The sequence below is a fragment of the Xenopus tropicalis genome, chromosome 1, assembly GCF_000004195.4.
Source record: "Xenopus tropicalis strain Nigerian chromosome 1, UCB_Xtro_10.0, whole genome shotgun sequence".
Lineage (NCBI taxonomy): Eukaryota > Metazoa > Chordata > Amphibia > Anura > Pipidae > Xenopus > Xenopus tropicalis.
The window spans coordinates 147,411,137-147,438,485 of NC_030677.2; the positions used below are offsets into that span (position 1 = coordinate 147,411,137).

At 39.9% G+C, this 27,349-nt stretch overlaps 1 protein-coding gene across 1 annotated transcript; it reads left to right on the forward strand.

Moving 5' to 3' along the window:
* The first annotated feature begins 5,654 nt into the window (after window positions 1-5,654).
* On the forward strand, window positions 5,655-26,695 carry ankrd13a (ankyrin repeat domain 13A). Its single transcript, NM_001011011.1, is given in 11 exon segments — window positions 5,655-5,832; window positions 10,483-10,615; window positions 11,447-11,571; window positions 12,189-12,234; window positions 13,856-13,999; window positions 14,503-16,383; window positions 19,658-19,788; window positions 20,465-20,622; window positions 21,861-21,971; window positions 22,420-22,580; window positions 23,240-26,695. Coding segments are annotated over 6 exon segments (738 nt in total). The 5' UTR covers window positions 5,655-5,736; the 3' UTR covers window positions 14,697-16,383; window positions 19,658-19,788; window positions 20,465-20,622; window positions 21,861-21,971; window positions 22,420-22,580; window positions 23,240-26,695.
* The last annotated feature ends 654 nt before the right edge of the window (window positions 26,696-27,349 follow it).

The window sequence follows — 27,349 nt, forward strand, 5'->3', positions numbered from 1 at the left end:
TCCCCACCCTTTTACACAATCACCCATTCCTACATGTCATTGACCTGCATCCAAACTCATAGCCATGCCCTCTTTGATTTAAACTTTTGAATTCGTATGACTAGTTATAGAAAGGTGCTAACAGTTGAGACAACATACTCGACTTGAGCAACTGTCCTGATTTTAGATGAACAGCCCCCCTTTTTAATTTACCACTGTATCTGAGGGGCAGAACTGTGTCTTGTTTAATGCTTGGGGGCTACAATATGTATGTGAGGGCCTTAGTGTATCTTATTCTAACATGTAAAAAGGGGTGTGTTTTTACTTTGGATGGTATTTTGAGAATGTGGACCTAGCCAAATTCATTTTGTCCCTCTTTTGGTTTTTCAAAGTTTAGGAGTTAAGAACTACCATAATATAGTCCAGTACTAAATAGAAGCCCACTCTCCTTGTACATTGTAAGCTCTTTTGGGAAGGGCTCTCTTCACCTCTTGTATCAGTTATTGATTGCTTTATATGTTACTCTGTATGTCCAATGTATGAAACCCACTTATTGTACAGCGCTGTGGAATATGTTGGCGCTTTATAAATAAATGTTAATAATAATAACCCCACCTCTGTTAGTTCACCCTGTCTAACTATTCTTCATGAAGTGCAGACTTATTTGTGTACCATAAGGCTCTACACACAGCTTCTACCAGTGGCATTTAGCAGATTGCATTTATTTACAGCTCTTAAAGGAAAAGTAACACTAAAAAATTTTAAGTAAAAAATCTATTCTACCCTGCCCCAATAATTGCCCTATCCTGCAAACCACTTAGTATTTTGAATGCTTTATTAGAAAATACCTGCTAAAACTTGGCTTCCGGTCATTTGAAGTAAGGCGATAGGGCAAAGGAAGGAGCAGTATCCACTTTGCGACGATCGATTGATCAAGCCTAGCCTTCCTTCTGTATAGGAAGGAGTCAGGCTAGGCTTGATCAATCAATCGTCGCATAGTGGATGCTGCTCCATCCTTCGCTGTATGGCCTTAGTTCAAATGACCGGAAGTCCAGTTTAATCATGTATTTTCTAATAAAGCATTCAAAATACTAAGTGGTTTGCAGGATAGGGCAATTATTGGGGCAGGGTAGAATAGATTTTTTACTTAAAACATTTTAGTGTTACTATTCCTTTAAGGTGGCCTAACATGTATGATTCCCTTGTTTTGTGAGGTCCCTAAACTAACAAATCTTGTCACTGATATGAAGGGGATACAAGAAGTCAGAGCAAGGACTGCATCAATAAGCTAATGCGGTCCTTGAGCTGACGGGAAAATCGAGTCTGCCTGATTGACATGTGGCCGATTTTTGGTAAAAATCTGTCTGGGGGGCCCCATACATAGGCAGATAAGCTGCCGAATCCGTCTGATGCACCTGAATTGGCAGCTTAAATCTGCCCATGTATGGCTAACTTAAGCCTCATGTGCTTCACCTACAGAAAGCATCTTTGGCTTCAGGTTAAGCTATCTAGTTAGACACAGAATATATATAAGTCCTGAAGTTTTATTATGGCTTACATAGTTGCTATATCATATAACAAGTCTAAATAATAGTAAGGAAAAGGACTTAGAAAAGGTAAATGAACAAGTGATCTGTCTGGGCTGGCAGGACTAATTTGTCTTCACCAGGGTTGACACAGGTAAACAGTGGCCCTTCTGCACTGGTAGATGGGATGATAGGGGGCTTTTGTCCAACAGGTGGTTATTTGTATATGAAAATGTTATTCTTTGAATGGCAATCCCCATCATCAGTAAAGTTTAATATTGTGTGTTAGGGCTCGAAGAGATGCGTGTAAGGCTGATGCCACACCAGGCGTAGGGCTGATTTTTTCGGCAAGCGGAAAAACGCTTGCCGAAAATTCAGCCCTACGCCTGCTACTTGTGCCTGCACCCGAATGAATGGGATACGCTCGGGTGCAGGCACATGTAGCCGATATACGCACGAAAACGCGAGAGAATGCAAAGTCTCGCGTTTTCGTGCGTATATCGGCTACATGTGCCTGCACCCGAGCGTATCCCATTCATTCGGGTGCAGGCACAAGTAGCAGGCGTAGGGCTGAATTTTCGGCAAGCATTTTTCCGCTTGCCGAAAAAATCAGCCCTACGTCTGGTGTGGCATCAGCCTAAGCTCCAAATGCAGGTGGAATGCATTATGTTGTGTTCCACCTGCATTCATTGCTCACATGCGCCTATCAGTACAGAAGAGTAAGAAAGAATGAATTATGTTTCATCCTGTGCTCCCCTGCAGGAGCTTCTGATGATTTTTATATGACTTGCATTAGATATAAATGACCATATTTATAGTAGCTTTACTCGTGTAACCTGTGAAAATGTGTGCCTCCCACTATAACTGCATAGTATCTCTCACAGCCTCTCCCTAAATGCTAATATTTGAAGTTTCAAATGCTGCCATTTGAGCAGAATGTGGTGCAGCCACCATTTTGACAGATGAGTATTGGTACATCAGAAGCCAGCTCCCTTTACTAGTCAGCCACAAGCTTCCCTGTCTTAAAGAGATACTAATGTCAGAAATTAAAAATTATTTTACATCTATCATAACATTGTCTTTGTATGCTATTTATAATATTGCCTTAAAAGTATTTGCCCAGTGCTTTTACATTACCTCTCTGATCCTCCATGTTCATCCATATTTGTGCAGTAGTCTTTTAGCATTAGAAGCTATAATTGACAGGTTGAGAAGGGACAGTCAGGTTGGCAAAACAGTCAGGTTTAGGAAGTTCAGTTAACACTTACAAAAGCTGACTTATCAGTGAAAAACAACCAACACGGCCAATAGGTTACTTTTAATGTACATTAATATTTTGCAGAGTGGAAAGAGATAGAGGACAGGGAGCTAATTATTAAGCAGCAACATTTTCAACTAACTACTCAGTGCCCATTAGTAGAATCCAACTTGTACTGTAATACTACACTGGCCCTTCCATCTTTTGAGACATTTTACACTAAGGACCCATACACATCCAAGACTAGCCGGATTTTACTGTTTTCTAAGCACATTAAATGAGCATACCATACATGGCAAGAATCTTAGAAACATATATATATATATATATATATATATATATATGTCCCTTTAAATGTAAATTATATGGTTCTCCTAAACTGATTGATTGTAAAAACATGTTATCTGTAAAAACATTAAATCTATGGCATTGACCATACACAGATTTAAGATGCTGGTTTGGCCCCCTCAGACTGAGTTGGTAGCTTCTCTGCATGCCTATGGGCCCTCTTCAAAGGCCTCCCTGAATTATCTGCTGGAAAATCCTGTCAGGTGAGGACCTCAATGCCATGCTGATGCAGTCCTCTCCCAACAGGCATGTTCAGGCCTCTGTTATGGCCAACCAATCAAATTTGCCTGATTTGGCCTTGCACATTGCTATCCAACTAGGAAACCATATTTGTTTATGGTGAGCTTAGTATTTATCTCAGTGATTTGCAAACTCTGCAGGCCTGTGTGTTCTGCTATATATCCCTAGTAACAGTGTGAATGGCAGCCATGGTAGTTAGATAAGCAATGTGGCAAAATAAGCAATGTGTCGTGGCAGAATTACCTTAGCTTTTAGCCAGGCAGTGGCCCAGAAAATCAAACTGCCTTTTGTTGCAGTGGTGCCTTAGAGTGGCAAAGTCAACTTTCTAGAGGTTTCTAGCAGCAGTTTGCAATTCAATTTGCAACAATGGGCTGTCTGACTAGAAGCCTGCAAGCTTCCAAGTGATTATTAACCCCTTGTGATTATTAAACCCCTTGTCGTGGGTGACTTATCTTCCCAATATGCCATCCCACCGGCTAGAATGTAAATTGCCGGTGGGATGGCATACATGGCGCCAATTTCGGCAAATCGCCGTGCATTCCATCCCACCAGAGATTTACATTCTAGCCGTTGGGATGGCATATCGGGGAGACTTGTCGCGCGGTAACTAATCTCCCCGTCTGTCACAGCCCTAACCCAGCCCCAAAACTTGAAATAGTGGACAATGGCCCCACAGCATGGAAAATCTTAAAAAGTATTGCATTAAATTATCTTCACTCTGTACTTGAAGCACATTTGTGGGCAAAACTTAGTTTGTAATTACGGTGCCCAAAGGCTGCCCCTCACTCAGGATTCCGCAAGCTCATCCTTTTATCTTACATACAGAGCACTGGGGGCAGGATGCGCAAAAAAACTGCAGCGTACCTAGACCCCAGTGTTCCATATGTGAACAATGTTTAGGGGCGGCATGCCACCCTAGGCCCGGGTTTTTGTGGCACTGCCACAAATCCGGGCCTGTTGGTGGCCACGCTCTCTTGCACCCACTGCTCAGTGTGTCAACCCCAGCCTGAGTTCTCCCCACAGACACTATACACTTGTAGAGCATAATTTGCACATGTACTGTAATTAATTATTTGTACTCATTACTGTTCTCTGTATTTATCTATTATGGTAATAACGCCCTACTTGTTTATTAATTTATTGTTCTGCTGTATAGCTCTGCATACATAAGAAGCACTATATAAATAAAAATATACATATATACAAGTGCTTTGGCCATTGTATTCTACCTGCTTCCACTTATAAACCCAAGTCTTAACTAGAGTGCAGGTAGAATCAGCCACCTTCAATAGCGACTGTGTATTGGGGATATAATAGTAATGAAATAAACAAATATCATCCTCCCTATAAATCTACTTATAGCACGTAGAAGTGATTGCCCATGTCCATCTCCCTAGACTTGTTACAGTACCTCCTAGAAGGCGCCCTATTTTCTAGAGGAAACAATGACTGGTTTACTACTACAAGATGCTCTCTGAGAATCGCATGGTTGTATAACAGACCAATCATCTAACCACTTTCCCTATTTACCAATAACAAAACACTAAAATCAGCGCTTCCAATGTAATCCTGACACTTGTTTTTAGCGTTGATCCGCGTCGCTACAAATAAACGCCAATCATTCTTTTATGTCAATTCTAAAGCGAGGCTTGAAACGCTTTGTGGTGGGTCCTCTTCTGTCGCTGCCACTTCAGTTCTTTCGGTTTTGCAGCAAGTCTTCGGTTTGGAATCAGAATCTGAAAGGCTCTTGCAGAGTCGAGAATAGTTTACGTATTCGATTTTCTTCCAACATCAATGTTTAGTTGCGCATCCTAAACGTGGACTATACCATTAAAGACCATAGGGGTTTTTATTGCCAGTGCTGTGTGTTTAGGATAATTATACCGCCAGTTTGACTGTTATTATTTTACTTGTCATCGGTATATTTTCTGCTATTTTCGTCTCTATGACACAGTATAGTGTATTTACAGCGACGTTCACAGCTGCTGACTTTTAAATCTGTAAATGTCACCTATCTCGATAGTACGTGTCTCGGAAAACGATGGGTTATACCAACTGCACCACTAGTTAGGGTGGTAAGAATTCACAAGCAGTACTAGAGCCCGGGTTAAGCAATATTGATACACCCCGCTCACGGTCGAGAAACCTTATTCGGCTGTGCACTGGTATAGTTAATGCGTTTGCTAATGCTGCTGGCACCGACTAGACTTGACCATGAAGAATTTATTGTGGCGGCCCCTGTTACTGTCGTTTGGGACTTGCCCGTCACTTCCCTGTTTTGAAAAGTTGGTAGCCCCGAGTGCCGAGAGTCGGGGCGGCCTGAGCAGTGTGTGTGTGAATACAAGAAAGCCGGCTAAGGCCGCAGGGTGGTGCAGGAGTAGGAAGATGAGCTCCACGGAGGAGCCTTCCAGTGACTACCCTATCCATGCTCTGGTATGGAGAAATGACTACCGGAGTCTGGAGAGCGAGCTGCAGGGCAAGGTAAAAATCCATCCCTGGGCACTCCTTTTTCCTTGCCATGGGAACGCATCCGCATTCAGGAGAAGCTCCATTGTATCATGCAGCGATCAGCAACCTGCCACCCTCTGTTCAAGCTGCTGCGGAGCTGCACAGTTTATCCTGCATTGTGCATTCAGGAAGAGCTGGAGGTTGACATGTTGGTCACCATAGTAAATATTTATTTCGAGGATCTACATAGTTTTTTTGTACTACTATATTTCCTATCTGTGAAAGGATGTTGGGAATCGTAGTAAATCAATATATGGCCTAATAACAATTGTCTTTACCAAATCACTACCTTACAATGCAAAAGCTTTATTCTAAATCTGATTTTTTATAATGTCTATTATGATTTTTGGTCGAGCTTACATTTTAGAATGCTTTAGTTTTAATTCATTAAGGGTCATATTTTTTGTACAGTTCACCCCACAGTCTGAAAGTGTGTATATTATCTGCTTTAAAACAGTTGCCATTGTTGCCAACAATTCTAATACATTTTCAGTTTGACTAAACTGATAGAGTGGGGCCTTGCTTGCCAGAGCTTACAATCTATAGGAAATTTTAAGACTAAATGAAAGTGGACAGGAGCATAGAGTGAAATGTCCAATCCCTCTGAACCATTATAGGGGTATTAAAAGGGGAGTTTTAGCTTAAATTTAACTTTGTGACATATCAGTGAACCTATTCTAAGCACAATTTTAGATGGTCTTCATTATTATGATTTATACCCTACCTTTTTCCAACCTGCAAATAAAAATCTTATCTGATTGTCAGGGTCACTGACCTCCGCAACCAAAAAATTGCTGAACAGTGAGCCTTCAGTTTGAAATGTTGTTTTTAGTGCTTGCTTATCTTTCTATTCAAACTATTTCTTGTTTATAGTTTATTTCAGCTGCATACCTACTTATTGATTACCAGGGTAAATAAACCCTACCAACCATATAGCTGTTGTTTATAAAACAATTACAACTATGCTGTTAACTGTAACAAATGTTATTCTCTTATTGTACTATGACGTCAGTGTTGGATTATGCTTGGCTCTCTTTCTTAACAAGCAAGACTATACATGTAACTACTGAATTCATTTAACTGTTACAACTTGTGTGTGTCTAATTAATAATATATGCTAATGTTGCATGTTGTTTTTCCCTATCCTGTATATGTAAAAACAGGCATTAATGGCATCTGCCTGTTACTGCGCATACAAGGTGGGCTTGAGTGAGAAAAATAAGTCTTATTAATAACATTGGCCTTAAGCATCATTTTTACTGGCCAGAACATCTCTTAAAGTTCAGGGGATCTTATAGTTATAGTTTCATAGGGTTGAAAAAAGAGTCCATGAAGTTTAACTCTTCCAAGTACCACCCAGCACACACAAACCTATACTGATCTATCTATACACTCACATACATAAACTATATATATATAACTACAAATCAAAGTATGTTCTGCTTTTCTAGCTGATTCTGGGATTTTTAACTGGGCAACAAGTCAGGGTTGCTTAACACTGATTCTGAACTGTAAGGCCAATGGCTTTTTTTCTGAGTAGGGACACAGGTAAAGAAAAGACTAATCACTGTTCACTCCACACAGAGCAGATTTCTGCTGGAAAATGCATACTTTTGCATTTACAAGTCGAAATCTGCTCTGTAGAACAGAGGATATTGGCTTAAGCATATTTGTACAGTATATGCTGGGGGGTAACTCCTGGCATTTTTTCAGATGTTTTTTATTTTAACTGTTCCTGGACAAGGATGCATATAGGCAGTGATTCCATAAGTAATATTTGAATCATTCAATGCATTCCTGGCACAAATCCTATGCCTGTAAGTTGACTAGTAGCAGAAACCTGGCACCACTGAATATTTCATTATCATAACAAGGTTACAAATTTAGGTAAACACTAGTGTAAAGCAAAGCACAGGCCTGTTTGCTTTGGTTTTATAGATCTAGAATAAACTTTGCACCCATTACATTATACAAGCATACAGTTAAATGTTATATGCTAAAAATGTACCAGTCTATCAACTCAGCTCAGAAAGCGAAAGGAGCTGGAGCTTGATACTAGTTAGTAAAAGCTGTTTTTAATAGAGGAACAAAACAAATCTGCATTAAGGGGAAATGTGTGTTATTCTGGGGGTTGTAATATTAGGGGATTTTAAAATAAAAGTCTTCCTTATCCTTTAAGATGAACATCTGGTGGAGTGATGCACTCTTCCAGCAGGTCATAGGTGGGTAGTGGGCATCTGCCAGCTGTTGCTTGTTGTATAGTAGGTCTTTCCCTTGAATGCCTTTACTGGCACATATATAACCTGTAGGCTGGAACAGGGAATGAGCAGATTTTGTTGATGTATATATTGCATCCTATTTCATTTAGGATAATAAGCTAAGCCCTATGGCAAGATTTTTTGTTAGGCTGATGCCACACGAGGCGTAGGGCTGATATTTTCAGCAAGCGGAAAAACGCTTGGCGAAAATTCAGCCCTATGCCTGCTACTTGTGCCTGCACCCGAATGAATGGGATACGTTCGGGTGCAGGCACATGTAGCCGATATACGCATGAAAACGCGAGAGAATGCAAAGTCTCGCATTTTCATGCGTATATCGGCTACATGTGCCTGCACCCGAGCGTATTCCATTCATTCGGGTGCAGACACAAGTAGCAGGCGTAGGGCTGAATTTTCGCCAAGCGTTTTTCCGGTTGCCGAAAATTTCAGCCCTACGCCTCGTGTGGCATCAGCCTTAAGGCTTAATTTTCTAATTTTCTCAGCGGCTGAAAAACGCCCGATATCATCATCCATAGAAATAACTTGAAAAGACTCAAAGCAAACCACACACGCTAGAAAACGCCTTAGCACGGATTTTTCAAGCGTTGGCCGAAATACGCCAGTATTTGCAAAGCAAGCTATTCCTATGTATACACAAAGGCAGCTGCCAGACCTAGCGGAAATACGCAGCGTTTTTTGCTGTTTCGCACTATTAGCACCATGGAAACGGGATTTGCTACAACACCAGTACTAGGCTGAAAAACGCCATAGTCAGGGGCTGTGTGGCTTGTGCGGCGTTTTTAGGCTGAGAAAAACCGCCACGTGTGGCATCAGCCCAAGGTCTTCCCTATGCATCTTTAATTAAGGCAGAAGGGAGAGTCTGTATTTGTCACAATTGTGCATAGGGTGATCCTTATCCAGTCTTGGTTAAATGTTCTCAAATATTCTGTGAGAAGCTGTATATGTGTCTTTTCCCAGTTAGACATCAGGGCATTGAATTTCCTGTTTACATCATTTTATACCAGATAATAGATTTGGCTATGTGGGAAAACCGGTTTAGAAAATGAAACAAAAATCTGCATGTGCTTTAAAAGTTATTTGATAAATAACATCTGGAATGTCTTGTTTGCACTGCTGTAACCTGCTATTTGTGAAAAAGCTCTGTGCATTCAAACGTAAAAATCTTTCTTTTGCACAGTGAAGGTTATTACTCTTTTGCTTAAAATACCTTTTAGTATGTGCACCTTTTACTGCTTCTGTTTGTTTCTGATATGTGGCAAGCATATCAAACTTTATCACAAATACATTATCTGTTGCTTGGCCGAGGATGCTGGGAATTGAATCCGTTTTCTCTGTGCTTTGACAAATGGAGAAAGCATCCACAATAAGCTTTCTGGAGGTATCAAATTGACCCATACATGGTCTTCATTTTTTATATGTGGTTTTTGAATTGTTTAGGTTTTTGTTTAGCAGCTCTCTCACGTTTTGAATTTCAGCAGCTGTCTGGTTGCTAAGGTCCAATTTAACCTAGACACCAGGCAGTGGTCTGAAAGAGAAACTGGAATATGAATAAAAGAGGGCCGAAATAGATAAGTAATAAAAAAGTAACATTAGCAACTAAAATTATAGCCTTATGGCTGAATAGGTTTTGGCTGCCAGGGTCAGTGATCCCCATTTGAAAGTTGTAATACAAAAACTATAAAAAAAGAAAACCAACTGGAAAGTTGCTAAGAATAGGGCATTCTATGACATACTAAAAGTTAACTTTAAGGCGGACCACCTCTTTAAGGAGCTTATGGCACAATACAACAGTGAGCTATATAGTATAAATATAGTTTTGTTTTGGTGCGTCTTTGGTTTGCTCTTCCTCAGCCAGAACCCTTTTCTCTATAACTGTCTCTTCTAAATCAAGAGGCTAATACTGGAGCTGTGTGCTGATTTAATCATTCTTGGGCTAATTGGCAGCTGTTTGGCTCATCTAATGGACCAAATCAACAGAACTAGTTAAGTTTTTGATTGCTAGCCAGTCCTACAGTGTGATACCAGATGGTTGCACCGTTGCACATTTCACTATAAAAAACAAACAAAAGCAGTATTAATGCAGTGGGCTACCAGACAGTGTTGAAACACCAATTCAATTGGAGGCATCACCAAGTGACTCTAATTGTCAAATTAGAATCCCAGATTAGAAACACCATCCTGGGTTACACTGTGTAAGAGTGCTATTCCATCATTGTTTACCAGGTACCTGATATGTATATGGGTCTGCACCTCCTTTAAAAATAATATACAAGTTTAATTTTATTTTTTATGTTTATTTGTTTAACATTTTCTCATGTGTTTTTATGGAATTTATAACACACAGGACATAGAACAGCTGGATCCACGAGGTCGGACACCGTTACACCTGGCAGTCTCTTTAGGACATTTAGAAACAGCAAGAGTTCTTTTGAGGCACAAAGCTGATGTCACCAAAGAGAACCGTGATGGATGGACAGGTATGCTAGATATATTATAGTAGTTGCCTCCTTCACATATAGGTCATGTTGGGTAACTTTGTTGATATAATGTATTGTTGAAGGTTTAGAGATCACCTTTAGGCTACAGTCAGATGTGGCAATCTGCTCACCTCTGCTCCATGATGTTACTGCACCTACCAGTATGGCATCAGCCTAGGTGCAGACACACAGAGTGAATTTTGGTCCAAATACGCATTCTTTTGAATTTCCATGCTGAAATCTGCTCTGTGTGTGCACCCTGGCTGACACCGTGCCTGTAGATGCAACAACATCACACAGCATGTAGGCTGTTTCAGTGAGAAGAAGTAGGTAATGAAACATAAAGTCTGTTCTATATGCCGAGCATCTGGCACCTAAATTAGGTTACATACAGAAGGATTCTAGCTGTAGGTACATTTCCGTCAGAATGTTGCTCCACCACCAATGATTAATAAGAAAAAAAAAATAAATATAGAATTAATGTCTACAGTTCTTATTTTACCATAGCTTTATGTATCTGGTGTTATTTTTTTCCATTCTGTTCCTCATTCTTAATCGATACAGCCAATAATGTAGCTACCATACAGCTGACCCTCCAAAAGGTTGTAGGGTCTGCTGTATGATTCCCCCTTACTGACTGCCCATCCTCCTGCAAGGAAATGTGTGGGGAGGATGTAGTGGAAGCCCATCGTTTTTTGTGTTTTTTTTTGCAACAGAGCCCAGCTAATTATCATTACACCAATGGATACCATTTAAGGACTTGTTCTAGCTCAGGAGAAAAGTGTGATTGTGGCAGTTATGAGGATTTGAGTAAGACTGTTTATTTTGCAGTTCTTCATGAGGCGGTAAGCACAGGAGACCCAGAAATGGTGCAGATGGTCCTACAGTATCGGGAATTCCATAAGGCATCCACAGCACTTGGAGGAGTCCCTGAGCTGTTAAAAAAAACTTTGGAGGTGGGTGAGCTGGAATGTCTGTACTATTAACGCATTATTTTCTAGGGTGCTATTATAAACCTAAACAGAATTTACAGCTATGGTTAGATATAGGCACTAAAGAGAGAGTTCTAATACTTTTTTTTTTTTTAAGAAAAAAAATTATTCCACTAAAACCATTTTACTGAGGCATTTTGCAAAAGGCACCCTGTGTTTTTGTTGAGAGGCAGGCCTTATGTTGTTGCTCCTGCTGATAGGAGTTACATTTTACAGATGTGGGGCCTGTGTTGCTGCTCAAGTGTGAATGAAGCCCAAGAGTGCCGACTGTTTTTGCTTAGAATTAATCCCAGATAAGTCTATATAGAGTGCTCAACTGTGTGTGTGTCTGATACCTAATGGGGCTTGTGCTGTTGCTTAGGATTTTCTAAAGCTAAATTGAGACATGTATGTTCAGCAAATGAAGGTGTTACTGTATTGCTATATAGTGTATGTAATTATTTCTAAGCCGTACGATCAAATAAGGCATTAGGTGCCTTTATTTTCTCTTTTGCAGTTCTATCACTGCGAGCTTTCTATAAGCGTTACTTATGATCTTTTACTTTTTAATCTTTGTCTTCCCTTTATTTTATTTTTTTAAGGCATCTGATTTCTATGTGGAAATGAAGTGGGAATTTACTAGCTGGGGTAAGTCTGACTTGTTCATAAACTGTGCAAATGTAGAGACCATTATGAGTTGCCTAATCCATACGTGGTATTTATTAGAAATAAATATTAATGAAAGTATCTTCAAAACTGGTAATATTGTTTAGGGTAACTTACAAGTACACCATTTTTTCCTTTTTTGGATATGTTCAACTATAAGCCAAAACTATCTGAACACCTGCCAGTCTAACATCTCATTCTGGTTTTTGAAGTAGGTCCTCCCTCTGGTGCTTTAACCACCTCTGTTCTTCTTGTAAGGCTTTGCACTAAATGTTAAACACTTTTAGGGATTTTCTTTCATTCAGCCAGAAGCAGATAAGTGAAGCTGGGCATTGGTGTTAGGGATCAGGTATGGCCCACAGTTAATGTTGCAGTTCATCCAACAGGTGTTAAGTTGGTTTGAGGTCAGTGCTCTGTGTTGGTCAGTTAACTTCCTCTTCTATCTCATCCAAACAATTCTCTACAGAACTTGCTTTGTTCAATCTGTTGCAATGTTGTAATGCAATTTTTATGTTGTAGTTGTAGTCGATACCATGACCATAGTTATTTCTCCACCCTCATACTTTAGTGTTTAGACTGGGTATTGCAAATGCCAAGGAAAGTTACCTGCCTTTATGCATTCAGTCAGGTAGTTTTCCTTAGCATTTGTAAAACCCAGACTTCTCTAATTGCAGTGAGCTCTACACCACTCTAGCTTACACTTGTCATTTCAGACAATGATATTATGGTTTGTGTGCAGCAGCTAGCCAAAAACCCTTGCTCCTGACTAAAAGCAACGGCTTAAAAAGAACTGTTAATGCTCAGCAGTGAGTATTACAATTGAGTGCATTCGGTTCCATAAAGGGTGTCTGGATACATTTGGCTTGCATCTTAACTGAACACTATAAAAAGTACAACCAGCATCAATTCACGCATGCTCCACAGCTTTAGGCTGGCATCAGTCATCCTATTTGCCTGCACCCAGAACCATTGGGTCAGCCTGGGTGCAGGCATACGTGGTGGATACTAGTGAAGAAATGTAAGAGTTTGCATTTTAGAGCCGTTATGTGCCTGCAGCCCGGCCAGTGCAATGGTTCTGGGTGCAGGCAAGGAGGAGGAGGATGGCTGATGCTTGCATTGATCTGCAAGCAAAGAATCGACCCCGTGTGGCATCGGCCTTAGACTATGAGGTGCTAATGTTTCAGAGCAAAGCAGGATTATGTTATAAATACATTGTTATGGAGTTAAAAAGTAAATTAAATTAAGTTAGAACAGGGTTTAGGATAGATCATTGTGAGAGGTCAGAGTGAAGTAAAGAAATAGTAAACTTTGTACCATAAACACAAATCAGTGCCTATAAAATGTAATCTCTGTTGAACCAGTCTATTGAAAACTGAGATGATATAAGAACCCTGTCTGAAGCAGCAAATGGCCACCTGCTGTACAGTCAGACATTTTCCTATTAAGCACATGAACATATTCATTGTAAATCAGAGCTTTTGCTTAAACTTGGATTACAGATGATTGAATTTTCAACTAACAAGTTTTATATTCAGTATGTGCTCAGTCCATGACACTGTGTACCCGTGTTTTTGTTCATGGCCTGTCATCTTTCTATCTGCAGTCCCGCTGCTATCTAGAGTATGCCCAAGTGATGTATGCAGGATATGGAAGAGTGGAGCTAAACTTCGAGTTGATGCCACTCTCCTAGGATTTGAGAATATGAACTGGATCAGAGGAAAGCATAGCTTTATATTTAAAGAGGAAGGTAAGAAATGTGGTATGTTTCTGGCTTATTAGTATGCCATCATTTTCCTATTAGTGTGCTTTTTATGTATGACATGCTGTTTATACACAAGTGTCATTAGATCACATTAAATATGTATGCAGAAAGTGAAAATTTCATCTCGCTGCTGCAAAGCCTGTCTTTTAAAGGGAATATGGTTTACTGTTAATAAATCTTTTTAAAGTATGTGGTGTAATTTATACTGTTAATAAAGACTATCAGGATGGCCTGTGCAAGCTATATCATGTTGAATTTTGTGGGCACACCTAAATATACCTTCACATTTGACTGTTTAAGGCAAATATAAATGGAAGGTGTTAGTGTGAAAAAGGTGTTTTGTGTGTACAGCATGCAATAAATTTGCTTGCTTTGTTCTTCAATAAATTACACTATTTATTTCTTCACCAAATTTAGAGTTTCTAGGTTGAATTATCTTTATACAAAAGAGAAGTGACATTTTCCCACATCTTATGCATTTTCACTAGATAACTGGGCGGAACTGATGGAAATAAACCATGATGACAAGACTGTCACAAAGGAACGCTTTGACATCTCCCAGGAGATTGAAGGCATCACTTTAGATTCTATGCAGCCAGCAGAAAGGGAAATTAGCAAGAGGCTTACATCTCCCATCATCAACACCTCATTGGATACAAAAACCATTGCCTTTGAACGGTAACCCAAGAACTGTACCTTCTCCTAGGATACTTATGCGATACTTATGTGCAGCCCCCCCCCCCAAAAAAAAAAAGCTTTACTGACTATCTCCAGATGACATTTAATTTTTGTCCTTTTGTAGCTAATTACATTTTGGGAGCAATTGTCATTTATATAATATGTAATATCAAAATGCAAATAGATATTTTTGTAATTTACATGAGACTGGTTGCAAGATGTCTAACTCTTCTCATAAACTGATAAGTCTAATTATGCAAACTAGCTAATAAGCCACAGAAAAAACAGTGGGACAGAGAAGATTGGAATGAATGAAATCAATAACAAATTAATTAAAGTAATGTTTTAGTCGTGCACAACCGTTGCTAAAGGCTGCTTATGACAAGAGAAATGCTATTGATTTCTTTTGTTCCTAGCTTAATGTCAGCTATCACTTGGCTTTTTCATGACCTCTGCAGATTTATGTTCCAGCAAGCACAAAAAAAGTGCATTTACTTTGCTTCTGTCCTTCATGGAAGTGTTGCCATGTTGCTTTTTGTTGTGCTATAGATTTTTCTTTGCTTTAAATTGAATCATGTTCAGTTGGACAGCTGGTAGTAGCAGGGATGTGTGTAGCTGTTAGCTGCACTGTGAATATCTGCATGCAGAGCTTAGTCATTTAAAAAAAAAAACTTGTATAACACAAACTGTAGATTGTATTGGAAAAGCTTTGTACTATGTTACATTATAGGGCATGAGACACATTTTTCAAACTCTCATTTAGGACACCTTAATACCTTAATAACATGGTGCTTTACTGTTTCAGTGTAAGATCATGGTTTACCTCACATAACTGAGGAATGGCAAAGTATAGCTGTATAGTAAAAATACACCTAATATATAATTTATTATTTTTAAAATCCTTTACCTATTGATAAATATTGTCATAAATCCTGTATCAAAGATAAGAAAGCTAGGGGGCTCCCCTTTGGTGATCTTTACGCTCATTTGCAAATACAATTGCAATGTAAAATAAATATACACAAGTTGCCATCTATTTATTTATTTTTAACCCAAAATGCAGTGGTCTTACTAGTGTAATATCAGGTGCTCACTAAATTGCCCGAGTTACAAATGTGGGCACAGATTAGGGTTTAGTATTGCTTTAGTGATCATTTGCTAGTTAATATGTATAAATTACATTTCCTGCATGTGTGTGATTTACTAGTATGTGAAAATCAAATAATTGTTTTGGTTTCTTTTTAGAACAAAGTCTGGATTTTGGGGCTGGAGGTCAGATAAGATTGAAACAGTGAATGACTATGAAGCCAAGGTAGCTCGTTAATTCATCAATACAAATCTATATCTTAAAAGCATGGGTTAGTGGTTTATATTAACTCCTTCTTTTCTCTCTTAAAGGTGTATTCTGCAAATAATGTTAATGTTGTGACTAAAACAAGGACAGAACATCTAACAGAAGATGAAAAGTCTCGATACAAAGGTAATAATGTAGGCAGACTAACAAATAATGTGTCTGATGACCTATGATCTTGTAGCCGTATAACAGGGTAACAAAAGGCAAACACTGAAGAAATCAGCATTTATGAAGCATGGAATATATAATATGGTAATCTTTTCTGTCATTTTTAGGTGATAGAAACTTTTTGGAATCTTTACTTGGGACAGTTGAGCATCAGTTCGGAGCCCAGGGGGTGAGTAATTTCCCTAAACATAATTTATAACTTACGTAATTTCTTCAAGCCAGGCCAGGTTTTTTGCCCATATAGAAAGTGCCTGCTGTGTACTATATCATTTTAAATTGATGTGTGGGGTTGACTTTTTGGCTTGATCTGCCCTGTTATAGTCTTGCAAAGTGCTCTTTGGTTTTTAGTAATGTAAAGCATATGTGAATCTTGGTGACAATATCCTTTATATGGATGGGTTCAGCCATCAAAATGGCACTTTTTTCATAACTTTAAATGCACAGGAGAACAGACCCGATCCAACTTTTCTAAGGCATGTTGATTGCTGAAATAATGGGTAATTGGTACCTTTTCTATTTCATTTCCAATTGGTGCAAGCATGATACCTGGTTATGAATAACTGCTAAGTAACCTGAACAAAGCTTATAAAGCAGTGCACTGGTAAGAGATTTAATATGCTTGCAGAAAGATGTTACATCTAAAGGCCAAAAATCACTTTACTTTTCTGGATCTTTGGATACTTTGTACAGACAAAAAATACCTCTGTCCCTTGTCACTGGTATTGTAGATGCTAAGTGAAGGAATTCTCAGAAGTACATATTACACAGATCTATAAGCTTTAATAAATCCTATAGATGCCATTTTAGGCATAATTAGATTACCAATTGTTCTGACATTATAGATCTTATACCTGTGTTTAACTAATCAATATGTCAGTTTCTCGCATCACATGTATTGTATATTAATGTTAGTGCATAGGAAGTCACACATATGTAATAAAAACTTTGTGGCATCCCATCGATTGATCAGGTACTCTAAAGCAGGGGTCCCCAACCGCCGGGCCGCGGACCAGTTCCGGGCCGTGGACAGCAGGGCAGTGGGCCGCAGCGCACCCCCCCTCCCCAGCGCGTCGCATGTATTACGCGGCGCGCCCCGCCCCCCTTGGTCCGTGGGAAAAAAAATTTGCCTCCTACCGGGCCGTGCTGCTGAAAAGGTTGGGAAGCCCTGCTCTAAAGTGCCACTTTTGCAAGATATATATAAGAAAATACCTTACAGGGATCTAGCTGGCAATAGGTCCTCTGCCTCTAGAGGGCAGGCATGCAGAATATCTTAGATCTAGATTGCCAGAAAACCAGCAGATGCATTTTATAGTGTCAACATTTCTCTGGAAAAATAGTTCTGTCCTAGTAATGCAGATGTGCAATGCTTATAGCCGTTATGCTTACATAGTAACATAGTAAGTTAGGTCCATCAAGTTCAACCATAATGCCTATATATAACCTGCCTAACTGTTAGTTGATCTAGAGCAGTGCTGTCCAACTGGCGGGCCGCATGTGGCCCGCGACCCCCCTCTGTGTGGCCCCCCACCTGTCTGGCTGCTTTGATGGCTTACTCTTGTGTAAGATTTAAATGGTATCAGTACTGTGATTAACTCCCCCTGCATGGTTCTCACCTCAGATTCAGGCTGTAACCCCTCTGTATTGTTTAAACATGTAATCCCCTGTGTTGTTCACACCTTTTAATCCCTGCATTGTTCACCCCCTGCAGTGTTCACGCCTCAGGCTGTAATCACCCACATTGTTCTCCTGTTCACACCTCAGACAGCAGTAAAAACACACAAATAAACCCTGCACACTACAAAAAGAACATATACTGAGGTGGTACTGCAATTAATTTTTTTTTTTTTAATATATAGTTATTGTGCAGACTGTAGGAGCAGTGCCAGCATTGTGTCACTGTATGTTGCCTGTGTGTGCCATACACACAGGCAGCATAGGGCAGAGAGAGTATGGCACACGCAGGCAGGGTAGGGCAGGCAGAGTATGGCACACGCAGGCAGGGTAGGGAAGGCAGAGTATGGCACACACAGGCAGGGTAGGGCAGAGAGAGTATGGCACACGCAGGTAGGGTAGGCAGAGCATGGCACACACAGGCAGGGTAGGGCAGGCAGAGTATGGCACACACAGGTAGGGTAGGGAAGGCAGAGTATGGCACACACAGGCAGGGTAGGGAAGGCAGAGTATGGCACACAGAGGCAGGGTAGGAAAGGTATTTGCTGTACTACAACCATTAATATGGGTATGGTCATGTGATAACACGGGTGTGGTTTCAAAAAGGGGAGTGGTCAAAACTGGCTTCCATTATCGGCCCTCTACCACGTAGGTCGGAAAAATTCCGGCCCTCGGTACCACAGAAGTTGGACAGCACTGATCTAGAGGAAGGCAAAAAACCCCATCTGAAGCCTCTCTAATTTGCCGCAGAGGGGAAAAAATTCCTTCCTGACTCCAAGATGACAATCGGACCAGTCCCTGCATCAGCTTGTACTAAGAGCTATCTCCCATAACCCTGTATTCCCTCACTTGTACTGAGAGCTATCTCCCATAACCCTGTATTCCCTCACTTGTACTAAGAGCTATCTCCCATAACCCTGTATTCCCTCACTTGTACTAAGAGCTATCTCCCATAACCCTGTATTCCCTCACTTGTACTGAGAGCTATCTCCCATAACCCTGTATTCCCTCACTTGTACTGAGAGCTATCTCCCATACCCCTGTATTCCCTCACTTGTACTGAGAGCTATCTCCCATAACCCTGTATTCCCTCACTTGTACTAAGAGCTATCTCCCATAACCCTGTATTCCCTCACTTGTACTGAGAGCTATCTCCCATAACCCTGTATTCCCTCACTTGTACTGAGAGCTATCTCCCATAACCCTGTATTCCCTCACTTGTACTAAGAGCTATCTCCCATAACCCTGTATTCCCTCACTTGCTAAGAAGCCATCCAACCCCTTCTTGAAGCTATCTAATGTATCAGCCAGTACAACTGATTCGGGGAGGGAATTCCACAATTTTCAGCTCTCACAGTAAAAAATCCTTCCCGAATATTTAATAATTTTTTAAATTTTAAATAGTTAATAATTTTACATAAAGCATTAGAGAGGTTATTATATGATCCCCCATATATGTATACATAGTTATCATATCACCCCATAAGCACCACTTCTCCCGTGTAAACAAACCTAACTTGGCCGGTTAGGTTTTTTTTTTCTATACTTACCTAGAGAAAAGGTGCAGTTAAAGAATGCAGACAAGTATCAAGGCATATAATTATAGCATTTAAGAAATTATTATATGATTAGCATTTCTCTCTGTTATTATATATGTTGCATGTCAGAAAGAGGTTAACATAAGGGGGTTTGGTCACTTCTTCCTATGACTTTGAAATAAATGCTGTCTGAGCTGATTGACTTAACCATGCAGGCGTTTGTTTTTTCTCAAGGACCTCACCACAGAGTTTGCCACCGCGAACAACCCTACTGCCATAACTCCTGAAGAGTATTTTAATCCAGATTTTGATCTGAAAAACAGGGACATTGGAAGGCCAAAAGAGCTTGCAATAAGGACTCAAAAGTTAGTAGCTGTAATTGTAATATTGGTGCCTCTTACAATGAAAAATGTTCATTTTTCTAACTGAGACATGACCTGATCAATGTGAGTTACAGTGAGAGGACTTTTTTTCACATTTGCAACTATACAGTTGGCTGTGTGTTTGGCTTGCTGTAACTGTATCTACTTGATTATACCGGGACTGGCAATCTGTGGATTCTGGCAAATGCCAGAGGGGCTGCTGTAAGATGCCATAGGAAGTCACTGTTTATTGGGCTGGTGGGGGCTATTTGGGCCTCTGTGTACTTAAAATGTCAGGGCCTATTTTGAATCCAATCCAGACCTGTACCTGAACATATGTTTAAGCCCATAGTACAAATCAAGACAGCAAAGCTGACCACTTGCACAATACCACACCTGGATGACCATCAGTCAGTGAGTGCAGACCTCTATAATTTTTACCTCACAACTGATTACCCAAAAAGGTACAGCAACCACATGTGATTGACCTTTGTGTGTTTTTGAATAATGGTAAGAAGTTGTAAATTATTTTATTTAAAATTCTTTGCAGAAGCTTGAGTTGTTTAATACTGTTGTGTGTAATTTGGAGACAGAAGTGAAAGAATGCACTATACCATATTAAAAGTTAAAGCAAAATGGCTTATTAATAAAAACATGCTTTTTTTGTGGTACCGTTTAGGTTTAAAGCCACATTGTGGATGTGTGAAGATTTTCCCCTGTCCTTGGTGGAACAAGTCACGCCCATCATAGACCTTATGGCCAGAACAAGCTCTCATTTTGCTCACCTTAGAGACTTCATCACTCTGCAGTTTCCTCCAGGCTTTCCAGTCAAAATAGGTAAATGGCTGTAATATGGACCAGCACGGCCTGCAATTCAATACAGGCATATACCCCATTAGGTCAGAAAATAGATAGACAACATTTTGGGGGCATGCCTGATGAATAGGTGCTCCTAGGAAACACTGCGTATCCAGATTTTACTTAATAAACCACATCGGTATATCACCATATTAAATTGCATCCTGGTTCTGTTTCTAGAAAGCTGTGATCTTTGTGAAATAGATGTGAGTGATTATGAAGACTATTGGCATTTCATTATACCCAGGGCTGTATTTCACTCTGATGCTGCCCTAGGCACTGGATCTTAGCCGCTACCTTTTCCTGCAGTTGGCATATGCACAGATGGCATATTTGCCCTGCGCATGCACTGATTCCTGGGAATGTAGGTACCCACTGCCTTTCTGCTCCCATAGCCTAAGCATGTGTTTTTTTTTTTTGTTTTTTTTTTTTTGCAATATTCTTATTTACCATATAGGCACCCATGGACCTGTCCCACAACCCTGCCCCCCATAAGCAAGGGTGTTGTTTTGGTAGATACAGCATTTTTATACTTGTGTTCTTAAAGAGAGACTTGCATTTTTCAAATCACTATTTCTATGTGTAGAATATAAAATTATACATTTTAAAAACATGCTTAATTTTTGTATATTTTTTGTTTTAGTTAATCAAGTTATGTCATTAGTATAAGATGAATTATTCTGTATGTGAAGCCAAAGTCATACAGCTAAAGTTTATTTGGTGTCTTTGGAAGGTTAGAAACTGACTTCTATAGTCACATGAGGGTCAGTTACATGAGTGAGAGTCAGCTGAGACATGTTTTTCCCCCCGGCAATGTTCAGCTGCTGCAGGAGCAATCTTATTGGGCATTAAGTACCCCTGTTACCCTAATCTAAAAGACTGTGTGTTTCTTACACTTGCATTTACTATCTTGATGGCCCAGGTTCAGGCATATGGAGTGGATTTCGGCACCAAAATGTACAAGTATGTTTTTCTGCGCCAAAATGTACCCCGTGTGCCTGCACCTGGCCCGACACAGTGGCTCTGAGTGCAGGCCAGGGTAGGCTGATCAAGGCATAGGGGCTGATTTTCGGCCTGGTTTATCCTTAGGCCAAGAACCAGCCTGGCGTGGCCTTGCCCTAAATGTTTGTTATTCTGGTAGATCCTGAAAGGCTTAATATTTTTGTTTGTGCTACATTTTTTTCGTTTGCTAACTTCATAATTAATTTATTTTTCAGAAATCCCTCTATTCCATGTTCTGAATGCAAGAATTACCTTTGGAAATGTGAATACCTGTTCCAGGGCAGAGGAGAGTCCAGCATCAACTCCCAAAGGCAGTCAAGATGAGGGTAATTAATAAATGTACTACTTAAATGATGTTCTAAATTGGTTTTAGCGAGCACCGCAATAGGTTTGGAATAAAAATACCTAAAAGGGAAGCATACACAATGCACAGACTCAACACACTCAACTTGGCAGCTATTTATTTGTGCTAAAGGTCTCCTGTCAAACCAGCAAACACTCTATTGTACTGTGAAAATGAGGCAAGTGTGTACTTCAGTGCTTAGAGATGTGTGAAACCAAAGTATAGTCATAATATAAGTCATAATAATTCAGAAACAGTTGTTCATTCTGTAATGTGTTTATTAAAAATGATTAGTATACAAGGAAAAGCGAGTCCAGTTTTTTTTTTTTCCAAGCTGGTTCTCCTTTTAGGAATAAAATACGCTGAGAATAATATGAGTTTTACTTCTGGTTTAAAAAAATATATTTTTGCTTTTCTTTTTTTGTATTCAGCCTCTCCGTCTCCAAAATTTGAGGTGGACCAATCAGTCTTTGAGATCCCTCCATTTTATCATGTGCAGGAGAATGGGAGGAGCCTACATATACGAGATGAAGATGATGAGATAATGCAGTTTGCTATTCAGCAGAGTCTTTTGGAGTGCAGTGGAAATCAGGTACAAAATGCAGCTTTCCATATGTTTTTATACATGCATACAGAAAGTCTTATTCCTTTCCAGCCAGTTACTTAACATAGCACATATTCCTCACCCACTAAGTTATGGGACATGATGCAGGGCTTTTCAGATACTCTGTGCACCACACGCTATGGAAAGCAGAGGTTTCTTTAAATCTTTGTAATTATGTACCGGTATGTCTGTGGGAAAAATAACAGTTGTTGACTAAATAAGCTCATGTCATAATGAGTGGTGTATTTTTCCTATAAGCAGGACGCCCTAGTTCTCAGACCCTCCATAAATTAAAAATATAAATGACCATTAAAAAAGTAGACCGCTAAATAACAAAGTACTGAAAACACTAATGTCGTCCTTTCACAGTGGATCTGCATAGACTATATGATCCAATCATAACCATTGGTCTAGCAGCCAAATTACGGAATCAGCCTGATATTGCTCAGCACTTGGGCTTCAGTGTAACCACCAAGATAATAAGGCTAACTGCCATGTGCTAGCATCCACATTAACAAACCGAGAGTATAATTTATTTACAAATGGCTGTGGATGGTGAAGACACTTTTATCTCCACGCTTTCTTTTTATGTCTTCTGATACTGATGTACTTAGTAACTATTTTTTTTTCATTGCTTCCCTTTATAGTATATGTCACCAAGCCATTCAAATGGAAGTATCTCTTCTCATCAGGTCTTTGACACACAGTATGAAAGGTAATGTATTAAATGTAATTAGGTAAAAGAAGTTAAAGCATGGGTTGTATATACACTTGTTATGTCAGCTTAAAACTTACTAGAATACTTTGCCAGCACCAACCAGCCATTGCATATCTGCTGTATGCCAGGCTGTGCAGTAGAGCCAGTGGGTGGGCAGCCAGTATATAGCCATAATTAATTAGAAACTATGTAAGGGCAGAGCTGTGATTGGCTAACCACATCCTACTTTGTTTCTGGGCAAGGACTGTTAGAACATATCCACAACTCATTATTACCATAGAAAGAGGCATCATTTTAAAAGGTAATGATTCTTTATGCCATTTTAATCCAAAACCTTAGGTTACTGATTATTGCATACATGATGAGGATGATTTTAAAAATGTTGTATGCCCCCTTTTAATGTCACAGATGTATTGTAGATTGCTTCATTACTTGCTGGGTAGGTTAGCATGTGGGAAATTTAGTTGTCAAACAAACCAATATTGATTAGGCAGTAGCGATGCATTGAATCCAGAATTTGGTTCAGTATTTGGCTAAGATTCTGCCTTTTTCAGCAGGATTTGGCCAAATACAAATCCTTAAAACCATGTGACTTGTCACAAAAACACAGAAGTTGAATTTTTGGATGGATTGAATGTTACCCTTGTTAAGCTTGTAAGAGTTGAATGTGAAACAGATGTCTTTAGCTAGAAAACAATCCTGTAAGCGACAGACTTTCTGTTGGTTATTAGTGTTTTCAGTGCATAAACCATCCTAATATTCTCTGTTCAGAGCCTTGCAGGAGAGCATACTTGCCAATTCCCAAAGTGCCCATTCCAGCCTCAGCAGCCAGTCTCAGAGTTTTGACAAAGACTTACAGTTTGCCATGGAGCTCTCTGCCAGGGAGCAGGAGGAGGCAGAGAAACGGCGCCAGCAGGAAGAGGCTCAGTTGGAAGAGATCTTGCAGCTTTCGCTCATGGAAAAATAGACATTCAAAATGAACAGTAAGAAAACAAATGGCTGAAAATATGCCTCTGATACGGGTCTTGTCCCTCTCCTGCTAAAAACCAGCAGCATTGCCAAGTGTGGGGGGCCAAGAGGTCACTCCACAGAACGAAAGATCACTCCATGGACTCTGTATCTACCAAAGAGCTGAGACTTTTTTGATACACCTTTTTCTTCTCTGCTTCCTAATTGCAAATCTGGGACCTTTTCTACCATGGTGTTTCTTATATTTAAATAATAACCCTTTGCCTACCAACTCTAACTGAACCTAGAAACATAGGCTCTACACGCCTGTCACTCTGTAACTGTTTGCTGCATAGACTTGTTGTTGGTAGTCAGAGGGTTAATACAGAACTGCTGTAGGAAAAATAAAATGAAGTAAGAGGTTTAACCTTTCTTTCACTGAATGTTTTGCTCCCACATTTTTTCCACCCTAAGCATGACCTGGCACTATATTATACAGAGCAAAGATCTATTCTGAGTTTTATCAAAGCAGCTGGTCTTGTACGAATCCCATTGTTTTAACAGCTTCCTATGTACCCTGCATGGCCGGGGCTTTAGGGTGACAGTATACTGACCATTTATTGTCTTTGGAATCCATTAGGATTAGATGTTGTACAAGGTCATACTGTCAACTAAAGGGAGGCTCTGACATAAATATATATATATAATATATATTGATGCATTGCATACCAACTATTATCTAATACGATCGCGGGTCGATCTATCTGTCCACACGGATCAAGGGCTGAGAAATTTGGCTGACATTACGGTTATATTTAACCAATGGTCCTCCCACTACTGTGAGTTGGTTTGTTAAATGTGCTCAGTAAAGCCAAACAAGCCTTCTGTCTTTGCTCATAATAATGTGCCAGCTGAGAGCAATCTTTTATTGGCATTTAAAGATAAGAATTTATTTTACCACAGCAGAGGAAGTTCATGCACAGATTAATAATACAAATATATAGATAAGCCAGCCTCGGTCTGTATAATAACTGCTTTTCAGGAAATTTATTCTATTATGAATTGTACGGTAACTTTGAAATAAGGGATCTTTTCCCTTTTATAATGCTTTGCCCTTGAGCACTATTAAATTATTTTTATTTAAGTTATATTCTACGTTTAACTAGAAACTCCTTTCTCCTTTGAGTTCCTTCCCAATTTGAAAACTTTTGTTTGGAAGAAGTGATTAAAGATGGCGTGCAGCAACACATACTCCTCTGTTTGTCAAACTGTGGGGCCCCTTGTGTATTTCTTTTACAAGAAGGTCAGTTATGGGGCGAGTGTTATTTACTGTTTTGGTTCAAACTATTTGTGTTTTATAGACCAAGGGAGGCCTGAGTCCAAACATTTAAACTTCTGCTTTGGGGCTTATAAAGATGGGCATTCAGACCTGCATTTCCCTTGAGGTGGAGTTCTGCATTCCGCTGCAGGGCAGTGCAGGATGAAACACAATCAATTCTTTCTTATGGGGCTGTACTGACACAGGAAAACAGAGGTTTTTAGGAATTATTTGGCGATGTTAGCCAGAGGCACCGCCTATAATGGGAATTGATTTCAGACATTTCATGGCAGCGGTTCCTAAGTGGTACTTGCCCTTAGAGGAGTAGCATTTAGTGAGAAATTGTATGTCACAAATTCTATTTTAAAGGAACCCCGGTATGAAACCATACAGTTCTACAAAATTATTATTGATATCAAGTTTTAGTAAGGGGGCTCAATTCATTTAACCCTGCAAGCGCATATAGTAGCACTATTGTAGCTCTTGCTGAGCGCCATATCAGGTACAGCACGGTAGATGCAAATAAGTATACGCTGTTTTGCTGGTATGATTCCAGTTTGGTGCTATCATGGCTATGAGTTCCATTACAATCCGATATGCAACTCTGACAATGGTTTTAAAGGGAAACTTTTATTTTGAGCATGGCTGACTGTTCTAATAAAAAGGCAAGTTGAATGAAATTAGAGCTTAATGCCACAAATACCAGGTACAGTTGCACTGTCAGTGGGGTCTAATGCTACTTCATTGTTGCTCCCCGCAGTCAGCTTTGTATACATTTCATTGCATTGCATTTCTTCACCCTATTTCTTGGTATTTTTGCTTTTATTTTCCTTGTACCTTCTTTTCCAGTGGACAATGGTAGTCATGGAACTCCCAGGAGAACTTGTCAGCCAATACAAGCGCAAACCTGTATGCACACTGATCACTGCTCATTCACTCTGAGCAAATGCGCAACTGTGTACAAGTGTGGAGATGTATTTACTTTGTATGGAGATATTGTGTGTTACTCTCTGCTCCATGGCAGCGGGAGAAGTACATTGTACAGGGCTTCTTTATGTTGTAAATGGAGTGCACAATGTATGAATAAAGTGGAACATGCTCAAAAGGCTTTTAACTGATGCCAAGATGGTTCCTTTCATCCTTTGGGGGGAGATCTTGTGATGTCTTTTTTGTGGCAGGAGATTTACAGTTCTGGTCTTTGTCGCATTTCATGTTCTGTGTTTTGGTTTGTTCTTTGTGATATTGCAGTGTCTTGTCACTCACTTTCTAATTCTGTTTTCCATCCTCTGTAACACATTAATTCTGCCTTCTAATAATTTGGGTTGAACTCTTGGTAAAATTGTTTTATTTCAGTCAGATGCCAACACTTTCTAATCCTGAGCTCACCTCCTTGGTGGAGAATGCAGCTACTGGAACTGAGCTTTACTTTGGAGCTGGACTTGGCTGTGCCAGGCAGAAATCATTGCTGTCTTAACCAAACTCCCACCCCCCAACAGAATTGGCAACCATGAGCTCAGTTTATGGAGTGCAGGTATTTTATTAATGGTCCATTTACCCTCCCTTAAAACCACTTGAATCTGACCATCCAGTCTTATCTAATAAAACAAGTCAGCCATTATTAACCATTGTTTGTGGTTATCAGTATGTGTGTAAGTAACCCCCCAACCCCCAATGAGCATGCAGAGTAAATTTGTTTAAGGGCTCTGGCACACGGGGAGATTAGTCGCCCGTGACAAATCTCCCTGTTCACGGGCGACTAATCTCCCCGAAATG